The 12,594-nt window shown below is 34.5% G+C and overlaps 1 protein-coding gene across 4 annotated transcripts in view; it reads right to left on the bottom strand.

Moving 5' to 3' along the window:
• per (period) overlaps positions 1-12,594 on the bottom strand; it is a 36,662-nt gene that overhangs the window by 7,901 nt on the left and 16,167 nt on the right. Inside the window, exons 7-21 of one of the 4 annotated variants that reach the window (XM_053767965.1) lie at positions 11,872-11,947; positions 8,445-8,648; positions 8,089-8,317; positions 7,699-7,810; positions 7,206-7,325; positions 6,758-6,907; positions 6,342-6,460; positions 4,725-4,817; positions 4,233-4,373; positions 3,314-3,491; positions 2,787-2,934; positions 2,186-2,308; positions 1,673-1,786; positions 1,306-1,472; positions 521-661 (exon numbers count right to left, since the gene is read on the bottom strand). In XM_053767965.1, coding sequence (XP_053623940.1) covers positions 521-661; positions 1,306-1,472; positions 1,673-1,786; positions 2,186-2,308; positions 2,787-2,934; positions 3,314-3,491; positions 4,233-4,373; positions 4,725-4,817; positions 6,342-6,460; positions 6,758-6,907; positions 7,206-7,325; positions 7,699-7,810; positions 8,089-8,317; positions 8,445-8,648; positions 11,872-11,947 — 2,115 coding nt within the window. The remainder of the gene's footprint in view (positions 1-520; positions 662-1,305; positions 1,473-1,672; positions 1,787-2,185; positions 2,309-2,786; positions 2,935-3,313; positions 3,492-4,232; positions 4,374-4,724; positions 4,818-6,341; positions 6,461-6,757; positions 6,908-7,205; positions 7,326-7,698; positions 7,811-8,088; positions 8,318-8,444; positions 8,649-11,871; positions 11,948-12,594) is intronic. The other 3 variants (XM_053767966.1, XM_053767967.1, XM_053767968.1) reach the window with 3 other exon arrangements.

The raw sequence follows: 12,594 nt of genomic DNA, 5'->3' as shown, positions 1-12,594 counted from the left end.
GTTGATTAGGCGTGTCCCTGACACTCCGAGACAGTACTCTCCTGTCAGATCCTAGTATCCGCTCAAAGAACTTGATGATCATCATGATGAGACATATATTTAAGCCGGGATAGTTACTATACTCTCTTACCGATCTTTATTTTAATGCAATCTTTGAAGGCTGGCGTTATAATGATTATCCCGATGAAGTACGCGGTTGAGAAAAATAGTCAAAACGTCTACACCCTGACGACCCATCGCCTTCTAGGCCTCAATCGTCTCTGGCAGCTTTCCGATACTTCGGCGAAGAGCTGTGTGAATTCAATCCTGTCAAAGAAGGACTGTACGTAGCCTTGTTTGGTCCAGGCAACGTCTTTCTTAGTGGCACGTTTGGCTACCCTACGCGCGTTTAAGGAGGTCCTTCTGCTTTCTCTTATTACTTAGTTACTTAGTACTTTACTTATTTTTTATATAAAAACGACGACTCTACAAAAAAATTATTCTCACCAGAACTTAGTACTAATAGGATATGCAGGCGTACCCGATTGTGACCGTTGGTGGAGGAACAACTTTCGCCGCTGCCTTGGCCGAGCTTGGAGGAAGCAGTGTTAGAATCCGCCCGCTTCTTGTCTCTCCAGGCAGTGATCTTGCTCGAACGCAGTTGCAAACCAGGTTTACACGCCTGCGCATCATTTATTTATTTTTATTTATTTACCTAGTTGTTCTTGTCGAGTGCGTTATTGCTAACACTGCTGTCAGATATAATCTATGACGTGACTTTAACAACTTCTAGCGCCACCTAGTGGCAAGTAGTCGCATACTAGTCAACCTGTGTGCAGGTTGCCTCGCAATGATTTCCTACTTGTATCAGTAATGACGTGTTGTTCTTATATATGAATGAATATTAATAATATTAGTGAACATTATAGGTGGAAAAGTGAAAGTAACAAATCAGATTGATGACTGATTTATGAAATTGATATGTATGACAAATTCAGAATAGTCATAGAAAAAGGGCTAACGCCAGCGAATTCGTCGGATGGTTTTATGAAAAATACTTTGCACCCACTTTGCATTGTACGATCCACAAGTTAACTATTGAGCCGATTGATTCGACATCTTCCTTTGGTTTGACGTCCTTCAACGAATCAACATATAATGAAATTTCGATGTCCCTAAAACCTGTGGAAAATAACGGAACGGTAACGCGCTACGTCCACGCATCGTAGCAATGGATTCGGGGCCTTAGATAATGCTTTTGGAATTAAATCCGCCTATTGTACTTTCACAAAAAGATTTTTTAATTTAAATAGATAAATAACGAACCTCCTCGTAGTTTCTGCTGGTGAGGCCGAGTGGATTGAGGGAGTTGGACTGTTGCATCGACATCGCCGCCATTGCGGTCTGCTGTACCGGATACGAGACCTGAGGCGCTATGGGCGAGTACATGAACGCTGATCCGTACATCGCCTGGCCGTACATCATGCATTGCACTGGAATACAAACAATATAAAACTTGATATTTTTTACCATGTTTTCTCAGGAATGACGTGAGAGGCGATTTTGAAATAAAATATTTTCTAGTTCTCATCGATGTACAATTGAAAGTGAAAGAGTAACAAACATACATACACAGCACACACACATTCGCATAATTTATATGAGTAGTGGGATTATATAAAATGAATCTTACTTGGAGGACCTTGGAACTGCTGTCCCGTGGGTTTGTTCGGGTCCGGCTCACTGGAAGTGGAGGGTATCGGCGCGGCTGCCGTGGCTGGCGCGTAGTACATCGGAAACATGCCTGCTATTATCATATTTATTTATGGTTATTGATTGTTACGACTTTTTGCTTTTATTTAGTAGCGGCCCATACGGGCTTCACCAAAGACGAATAAGACATAAAAAGTAGCCCTTCTGAACGTATCGTCTATCTCCGTGACTTTCATTAAAATCGGTCCGATTTTTGAGTTTATGAATTGGAAAGATAAATACAAATCTTTTCTCTTTATAATATTAGATACAAACTTGATTCGATACAAACTTTATGCTTCGTGAAAACCGTTGAGTGTTGTCCATTAAGTTTTGCATCGCTCGAATAAAACCATACTAAAATAAACACCTAAATCTTACAAACCGTGTGATAAGATTCCCGTCCTCTATTGTATATATTAAACTAACATTAAAATTAAACAAGATTAGTTACCGGGCATTGGCGCCATTTGCTGAGGCACCAGCGGGTTGATGATGGACATCTGTTGAGGAATGCCGACTCCGAGAATGAATGCATTCATGTTGTTCATTGGAGCTGGTGGCCATTGCGTCACAGCTGCAAATTTATATTATATATTTAAATGACCGTCGTTTTATAGAGATTCTAATGTAGAATCTATATATTGAGAATATAATGGCCACGAACACTAGCCATGAGCAAAATAAGTATACGCGAAAGATTTCGTTACTAAAGTAGACTAATTTTTTAAAATCTGATTTCGAACAAAAGTTTGACATTTGAGTTGTGCGTATGCGGCGTCTTATTTTAAGGTTCATTACGTAATTTTTGATATACAAGAAAAAACCAACGTACGTCGATACCGCCAAAGTTTGGCAAACTGTTTGCCGATAGTGTACCGTCGGCATTAAGTAGAGATGCGCTCTAATGAAGAGTTGCTAATATAGATGAGGAGTTTATAGTATTTTCCAACTGTATTCGAAAGAGTCCGTTGCAAATTGAAAACCGGTTTCAGCCGGGGTTTTAGTTAACTGGAAAAATATAACTGGTGAACCCGTCTATGGTTGCTACCGACCTTGGGTGGTGGTGATGGTGTTGGTGGCAGGCAGTGTGTGAGCGGTGCTCACGTGCTTGCGTCGGGAACTCCGGTTTGGACAGTGGTGCTTACGTGGTACGGATTCGCATGTGTCCGCCTGCTTGTTCCGCTTGACACCATGTGGCTGCTGACAATGTCAATACAAATTTGTTTATTTCCACCAAACGATATTCATCAATAATAATAATCTTCTGTCTATAAGTACAAGAAAATTGTTTTTTAAAGAATTTCCTTTGCAATATCAAATAGAATAACCAAGATTAGTTGATAAACACCAAGTGTTACCAGCCAAGAGGGCACTCATTTTATTTATTTTATACTTTCGTTTGTTTTTTTTATTACCTCGGCACGCTTTATCTACTAAACCAAGACATTATTCTAATTTAACACCACACTTATGAGATTTAGTTTTGCACTCATCCGTAAAAAATCAAAACTGTTTGACGATAAAAATATGCTAAGAAAATTACCTCAATTTTGAGTCTTATATACATGAGCTTACATACCATGGGTTCAATATCCGAGATTGTACCAGCAGCAGTCGGCTGGAAGGAAGCGTTGCACCTCGCTAAATGCTCTTTCTTCTTCTTCCTCGTGTCGTTGGAAACCTTCTCCCGATCTCCTTTCGTTGAACGACTGTCCCTGTGCATTTTCATCAATTCTTTCTCCATTTCTGCATTGTGCCTGTTCATATGGAGCCAATTGAATAATTCAATGTTAGTCAAAATCATATCCAAACTAATATTATGAATACAAAAGTTTGTATCTTTTTGTCAACGCGGGCGTATACGAAACAGCTAGTGAAATACAATTAAACCATCAACAATTAAATGAGCCACAAGCTAATGAAACAGATATTCCTTAAAGTGGGCCGTATAGATTTGTTCTCTTTAAAAGATTAAATAATTTTGTACATACCTATTAATTATTTTTCGCATATAAATAGAAAACAATCAAAAATAAAATAACACGTCTTTAGCTCTTATCCTTCGAGTCGGATCAAGTATCATTGCAATAGAATAGGGTAAATGACTAATTTTTATTATAGTGACAATTCGAAAGCCCTTACAATATTAAAAACTCCGCAATAACAATGCTTTAAAATATATGACGAAAATAAAATCACACATATTTGGACTCGTCCAAATGCTCCATACTAAATGATACCGTAAAGTGATGTCACGATAGAGTAATGACTTTTCTTAGAAATATATTTTTATTCTTACCCTATTAGTTATAGATAGATACTAGTTTATACAAACCACTGTTCCTTCACTGCAGATGTATCACCATATCGTATGAGTGAATGTTCAATTGTAACTGTTGGTTTTTCAAGCGGAACGCGTGCTTCGATCCTTCACTTATTACCTACTGTGTGTCCTTAACCATTCTATTCTTAGAGCAATAGATAATAAATAAACTAACTTGCTAAGCAGCGATTCTGTCAGCCGATGAGGATGGCAGTCATCAATGGTGCTGGTAGCACAGTTGCCGATGGCGAGAGTGCTGCCTTCATATGAACTCATTTCTCCTGAATCCCCCGAATTGACGGCCGGTGATGAAACACTATAAACAAATCGATTATACAAGGTTATTTTTAAAATAAGCAACACTTGCAAGACTACATAGCTGACATCATAAACAACAACGTTCTAAGAGTTTGAGATAATTCAAGATAAAAGTTACTATTATCCTATCCTTACATTCGTACCTCCACGTGAGTGTTAGAACCGCCATAATTTACACCACCATAATTTAGAAGCCGATATCATAAGAACATATATTTTAACAACGGGACTTAGCACAAACCTTCGCTACAAGCATAGACCATGGAAAGTTCAGAGATTTCAAGATTATATAGTAATAGTAAAGTGAAAAGGTACATAAATAATAAATGTAATTATATCGTATAAATACCTTGATGGATCAATTTTGTTTAACACAAATAGATTATCATCGGCTGACGTGTTAAATTCTTCATGATAAAAAGACTCATGGCTGTCGAAATATCTGAAAACAAACATAAATAAACATTTAACATCAAAATCTTCACCCAGACAATTCAGTACATAAGAAACAAATAAAAAAATCACTAAACTTTGCAACAAAGGGGTTTGAAGATTTGTGGCATACCTACTGCCGCCATTTAGATTTTTTTTTCAAAATCGCGGCCAGCCATAAAACGTATATAAATCGATAGCTGAGATAAATACCAACAAAAAATATTAAAACAATGACCCTCCTAAAGTGTCAGGTTTCTGAGATAATAACCGTCAAAGTTGATCACGTGACATCCATAATTATAAGCAAGGGTATGTGTTCTGATGAATAAAGATGTTAAAAATAAAACTTTTAGAACAAATATGTATGTTGCATTGTATCTGGATATATTTTTCAACTTAATAACATATTTTGTGACCATCTATGTGTGAGTGCAGTATCGTCATTAGATTTAATATGACATTTGACATTATAGGGTAAATGAAAGTAATAGGTACCTCTGTAAAACCATTTACTACATAACACAAGATAGGAATAATCATAAAATTAAAAATTCTCTTTACGTTTATATTGTGGCATAGTTTTATGGTTACCTACTTACTACAATTTCTCTTTGCGAAAATAGTTATATAAACCTGGATTTCTTTTTACATTGGCACAAAAGGGAAAACAATTAGAAGTACAGTTTCGGAACAGTATTTTTATTGCCCGATAAACAATTTAAGGCATCATGCTTTTAGTATACACAATTTAAACACTTTTGAGACTACAAACACAAAAATCACATTCATAACATCAATACAAAAAACACTTTTTGACTTTCTTATACACATAAAACAAGTAATAGTTAATTACTTCCTCCGCCACACTCCCCCCACCCCCGCTTGTAGTGTGTCTCGCTTGCACATTAGAATAATACAATATATAATCTATTTTCTTGTTATATATAACACCTAAAACAATACCTAATGAACAGTACGTCTCCATTGACTTTTTTGTCGTAGTATAAAATATTCTTATTAAGTACATAGTAGCCGCAACATGTAGAAATATCATGAGGCATAGTTATCTATGTTTTATTATTAATATTATCTATACCTATTAGAATATTTTGTGTATGTTTACACATTGTTATACCAAATAGATGGGTTTATAGTCGCTATTAAAAAAAAAATAGAAATCACGTGATCAACTTTGACGGTTATTTTCTCGGAAACCTGACACTTTATGAGGGTCATTGAATTAATATTTTTTGTTGGCATTAATGTCAGCTATCGATTTATAAAGGTTTCATGGCTGGCCGCGATTTTGAAAAAAAATCAAAATGGCGGCAGTAGGTATGCCACGCTCCATAGTAAAATCTTCAAACCCCTTTAACGGATTACATACGTGCATACTAGCGACACCGTAATATTTAAGAATATATATTTTATTTCTTATCGAAAAAGGTAGAGCTTGTAAGCGGCTAAGTAAGACCTTGGTAAAACAATGAGGTCGTCCAAAGAAAAATTAAAATAAACGTGCACATTATACCTCTGCAATGTTTCATTATAATTCAGCTGATTGTAACTAAGAGGTGTTTCAGTACTGGATTTACTGTCGTTGTACTCGTGGTGAGGGGAAATACCTCCAAACATTACTGAGTCACGTTCCTGAAAAAAATTCATATTGTCATTAGGAGATAATATTTGCATTATATTTCTCATTAGGGAAGTGACACACCGTTTGCTTTTCACAGCACACTGGTATTATCTTGTTACTAGGGCAGTGAATGTTTTGAAACTGTTACTAGTTTGATTTTTTTTTTGCCATTGCAATACCAACTATGAATGGCCAACATTTGTTGATAAACACATAGTGTTACCAGCCAAGAAGGCACACCCTCATTAATTTTTTTTTCATAGACAGACTAAGTACGATTTGCATATAAAGTTGGTAACCAAACTGACATAATAGCTATTGTCAGGCTCTTGAATTTCCAGACGGAATTCGTCGTCGCCTTTCGGTGGCTCTTCCATGAGACTCTCCATGAATGATGCCAGGTCCTGACATCTCTTGCTCATCTGCTGCTTGGCGACCTCGGCAGGCTTCGTCAGCACCTACAAAGTACAAGGTTTATTTGAAATGGCCACATTAATAAATAGTCAAGGTATATTTTAAGCAAAAACATGGCACATGGTTGCTTCCGTAAGTGGCCCTATTAAACCCACTCCATATCCTTCCGATGGATATGGCGGCGACCGAGAAAAACATAGCCTCAATCTGCAAAATTTTAAGGATATTTTTATGCTGTTCCAGTAATACGCGAAGTTGAGAGATATTCTAAGCATCTTTGCTTAGAAGTCTTTGCTTAGTTTATCAAAATAAAGATTTTCGTGCTCGGAATTCAGTACTCACTTCATTAAGAATTCTAATGATGCTGTCCCTCAACCCTTGCGTTTTGTTCTTCTCTTCCTCGGACTGCTTGATCGACTTTTCTGATTCCGACGTTTGGAGAACATCAGGATTTGAAGGGCCCTTTAAAAAACAAATTTAGAAACCATTAATTTTACCTTAGTTTACTCTAAGATTAACATAATTTTAATTTACTGAAAATCTAGTGGGCCTCAATGACAAATTTTATTAAAATCGGTTTTATAATTTGTGTGCTATATATATTGTATATATATATATATATATATATATATATATATATATATATATATATATATATATATATATATATATATATATATATATATATATATATATATGTATATTTATTGTAAATTATATAATTAATGAATAGAAAAAATCTTCTTACTTACAATATTGATATAGATATACGATATTACTAGATCATATACTACTACATTTGTACAGATATAGAATGTATAGAATAAAGGCTTACCTCAATAATATAATGTTTACCGGTGACAAATTCCAATTTTCGTGACCACGGGTTTATAAAAGACGACCATTCAGTTTCAAGCCGTAAATAGTCCCCATTTTGTGTCATCATTCTAAAACATAAATTATTATATTTTGTAACTATAAACATCGAACACGCCGTAATAATATGTAAATAAAAGAGGGCACTGTATAAATTAGATCATGTTATACAACCCTAGAATATTACTAAGACCTATTTTTTATTTAGTACCTAACAGCTACATTGATTCAAGCGAAATCAAGAGAATATTGTTACTAACTTGTCAAGAATGATTATATGAATCTAGTGTGGAATAATAGTGACCTTACCTTTTTACATGCTTTGCGTGGAGATTAGTACTATTATTACCTGTATGGCTTCGAGCGGGGCATGCCTCCTTCCTTCACGATCGTTTCATACACATGTCCTAAATAGCCCAACTCCTCCGGATGGTATAAGTTCAGAGCGTTCTTGCCAGTCAAATCCTGGGGCAAGTAGCCCAAGTAGGGAACCGACTCGGGGTCAATGTACTCGATTTGGCCATTCGCGGCATGCCTCAACACAAATGGCACAGATTTGGTAACCGGCTCATTTGGTACTAAAATTTAAAAAACAATAACAATAAATGCTAACAATCATATTTTCTAATTTCAAGAAATTTTGCCACTATAAAAAAATTTACCTCTCGAAAAAGATAACCTCTTAAATAAATATATTCAACTTACGTTTGAAAGCAGAGAAAAACGGTGTAGCCTGAATAACTAGATAGATAACTTTGCCCTTGTCGTCGCTGATGTCTTTAAAAGTTAGCTTCAAGAGGAACGGCAAGAACGTAACTAAGCGTTCTTTGACTCCGAAACCGGCGTTGAGGCCCCGGTACCGCCGAATGCGGCACACCATCGTTGACGTTGAGCTCCCCGGTGACTGAGCTAAAGTAATCGAGACACTCCTTTTAAAAATTACAATCATTAACAGCGGTTATACACAAATTTAAAATCGTAAAACATGGCCATATCACACCGAGTGAGCTAATCGCGGTAATTAGGTACACAATATTTCATAGTGCATATTAACATAGAATCACATATATATAAACATGGCAATAAAGAGAAAGTTTTTTTATGTAAAGAATATTAAAAGCATCAGTAAAATGACTACTTGGATCAAAATCAAATGTGCATTGTATGCGATTATAGGTTTTTGTTTTAATAGAGCCATTTATTCGGTCTGGTCTCTATACATTTATCTTAACAATTACTTGTTTATAAAATATAACCAAACAGATACGATATTATATAAATACGATGTAAAGAAACAAAACTGGGACTTTTGTCAGGAAAATCCATAAAATTGCAATACATAATATTGTGACGTGCAAGGATCTAAAAATGAGATAATTCTACATCTACACAATAAAACTAATATAAAGGTTAGCAACTACACAATAAGCTATGTATTAAAATAATGTCATACTTACACAGGAAACTATACTCAACTCAATCAACAATTCAAACAAGCAAAATCATTTTCATCAGAAAAATATTATGTTGATTCCCGAAATAATTTAGAAGAATTGCTAAACACTATATGTGGAATGTTAATTATTAATTTATTTAATAAACATCAAATTTATTTAACAAGTTTCAAATTCAATGAAGTTTCAATACAGAAACTGTTCACTTTTGCAAAATTTGGAAAAATATGACTCCAGTTTGTTACTTCGGTTCAAACGGTCAACTGTTAATAATTTAACCAGTCTTGGTCATTCAATTGTTTGAGTAAAAAAATTTGAATTTTTTACTCGGTTGATCAATTTTTGATAGGTACGTTCGTGTACTAACTTGTCTGTAATATGCATGGATTTAATAAGTACTTCGTACAACTAGATAGTAGTATAGTGTTGTGTATTGTGACCAGAAATTTTGATTTCTAACAAAATTCACAAAATATTCACAAAATATCCACAAAATTATATTTCCTTTTAACATAGTCATCCTCGTCAGAAAGGACGCACGAAGATTTCGAGGCTCTCTCTCGGCATGCATTTATGTCACAATGAACTTTCCAGTTGTACGGAGTACCTACTAATTCCATGGTAATATTCCATGGTAAAAGAAAAATTGGCACACACGTAAATGTAATACATTTATTCATACATAACCATTCACACGTATTAGGAAATCAATGTCACATAAGGAAATCCATTTCATAGCCATTAAAATATGATTAAGGATATGACGTTAATTGTGACGTGATATAGCACAAATCAGAGGTTGTTTACATGGTTCATTTATTGTTTTAATCATATTTGATCAACCTAGTAAAACCTAGAGCTTGGAGCTGATTTTTTTATTTCATAGCTATGGTTAAATTTCCATTTCGAATATAGAAACTGAAATTTAATATTTTTGAAATCGATTTGAATATGTTGCAATCAAGACATCAGTTAATGGTTTATAACAATTTCTTTTTACGTATTCACATCATGAATTTAGTAAGTATTTCGTAATACCTACTGATTCCATGATTCGCATATTTAATATGAGAGTGTCGCTTTTAAACAGCGTTACCAAATATCGGGATAATAAATTGAACAGTAAATCAAAAATCCGGATTTTTTACTTCAGAAATTACAAGCTCGAGATGCAAAAACATGACATTGGCCATACTTTTGCACAAAAGGTAAATCTATAAAATTAGTAAGTAATTTAAAGTTTCAATATAATTCAGTTATTTTGTTCATAGTATTTAATTTACCGAATAATATGTTTTTCGAGATAAAATTAAAAGTCATAAGCCCCGCGCGGGACCAAATCAGGTCTATCACATGTTAGCGCTACTAATAAGTGAAATAATTGAATACAAACATGAGCCTGGTCCGTACCAGAGATTGTTCCGTAACAATCTCCACGAGATTTCCACTCGCACTTTATTTTACTCATAAAAGGTTTAAAAATACCACAAATGTATAGAAAATCTGGCAACGCTGCTTTCAAATGAACTATACGTTGGATCAAAAAATATTCCAAATATAAATTGGAATTCACCCGTGAAACTCAAAAATCGAGCTCCTGGCTTAGATACAATATCGTACATTTTTTAAATGTACGAAAAATTTGGCAAATTGTTACAGCGGATTCTCAATGTCATTTTGTACGATAATTGCATTCCAAACCTAAGCCCCTAAATATAATTTTCAATTTTAAATATATTAGTTGTGGATGCTAGTTATGTATCAATGTCGATGAGACAAAAGCATAAGTTATGTACTATAAAAAAAGCAAAAACAATATCGAACCTTCAAACAATGCAAAGCTAGCATTCACCCCTTTCATCCATGTGCCAATTCTACAATTGAACTTCCAAGATTAATGAAGTCAAGTAAATAATATTTTTTATACCTCTAATCTACCCTTATTTTAGAAAAATAATATTTAACAAAAATCTTTCACGCCTTTATTCTAAAAACGACGCACCGAATGTGCGTCGCTTATACAATAGCAGTGTGCGTGTTAGGTGCTATACTACTTGTACTAGTGTGGCGTGCAACGTGACCCGATACGTAAGTAGTCACTTGTCGTTCTTCAATACTCGTGTGCATGTAGCATGGCCGCCAATACGGCCGTCTTTAAAGTTACGTCACATTGCAATGTTCACCAAAGCCCGGTGACACAATCTTAGGACGCACTCGATCAAGCTGCACACGTGACCATAAAATCGTGCTAAATATAAATTAAGGACGCGTCTCATATTTCACGACATCATAACGAACTTGGAAATATTTTTCCCGTTTCTAAAATAAAGTTCCGAAAATAACTCCACTCCAAACAAAGTTACTTTTTACTTTATAAATAGCCCAAGACAAAGTTATGCGGTTGATTATTCATAGACTTTCTTACAATTTTTAAAAGTATATTTATTTCGGTTTTTTATGAGAATCGATATTATTCGACGCCATCAACCCGAATATTCAACAATAATTTACAATTTAGCACGACAATGACGCGAGAGTATCGATTGTTAATTTAGTATTCGTGCATATGAGAGATGTGAGCACAGAGTGAGAATCATCGTGCACACAATCATGCACCAAACCTTTTATACAAATAATCAATTAATTGGCACAATGGATATTTTTAAAATGGAAATTACCTTTTTCTTGCGTACCATTAACAACTTTCGGAACTGCCAAACCGTTAGTTATTTGTGATGCAAAAATATTCCGATCCTGTGAATAAAAAAAAATATGTCACGAAATACAGAAATGTACAAATAAACGTAGTAAGTAATTTAATATAATCACATATGAGTCATGTGGGTTAAAACAGCATTTTCCTGCACATGCAACTAGCATATACAGCATCTACTCATTATCAGTTTTTATAGTTTATTCTCTTGGCCATGGCTTTGCTCGCATGAATTTCATTTCGACACATTTTGTTTCAAGTTGTTGAGATTATTTCAGGAATAATGATAGCCCATGTATCGCTGGTACTATGCCTTTCTGTACCAAAAGCAAACATTTTGGCTTGTGTAATGTAGACCATATAATGTTCATACTTTCCATATATATTATGAACATCTTCAACATATGTATATTTGTATCATAGATGTATTAAAATTTGTATAGAGATACATATCTGCGTGCGTCTATGTTGAAAGTGTACATACAAATAAAGATTTTAATCTTTACTTGTAATACAAGTGTGAAAAATACAACTAGTTTCTTTATAACAAATAGTTCACCAGGTGACTTTATAGTAATAATAATTATCATTATCATTAATAAACCAAATTTTATATTCTACTCTGAATAAACAGGCTAACCGCACCTGATATATCAAATCGTCTGTAAGTATAACAAATTTGTTTTTC

Source organism: Plodia interpunctella, chromosome Z (assembly GCF_027563975.2).
Source record: "Plodia interpunctella isolate USDA-ARS_2022_Savannah chromosome Z, ilPloInte3.2, whole genome shotgun sequence".
Taxonomy (NCBI): Eukaryota; Metazoa; Arthropoda; class Insecta; order Lepidoptera; family Pyralidae; genus Plodia; species Plodia interpunctella.
Note: the sequence above shows the minus strand (reverse complement) of the source record. Positions and strands in the feature narration are given on the sequence as shown.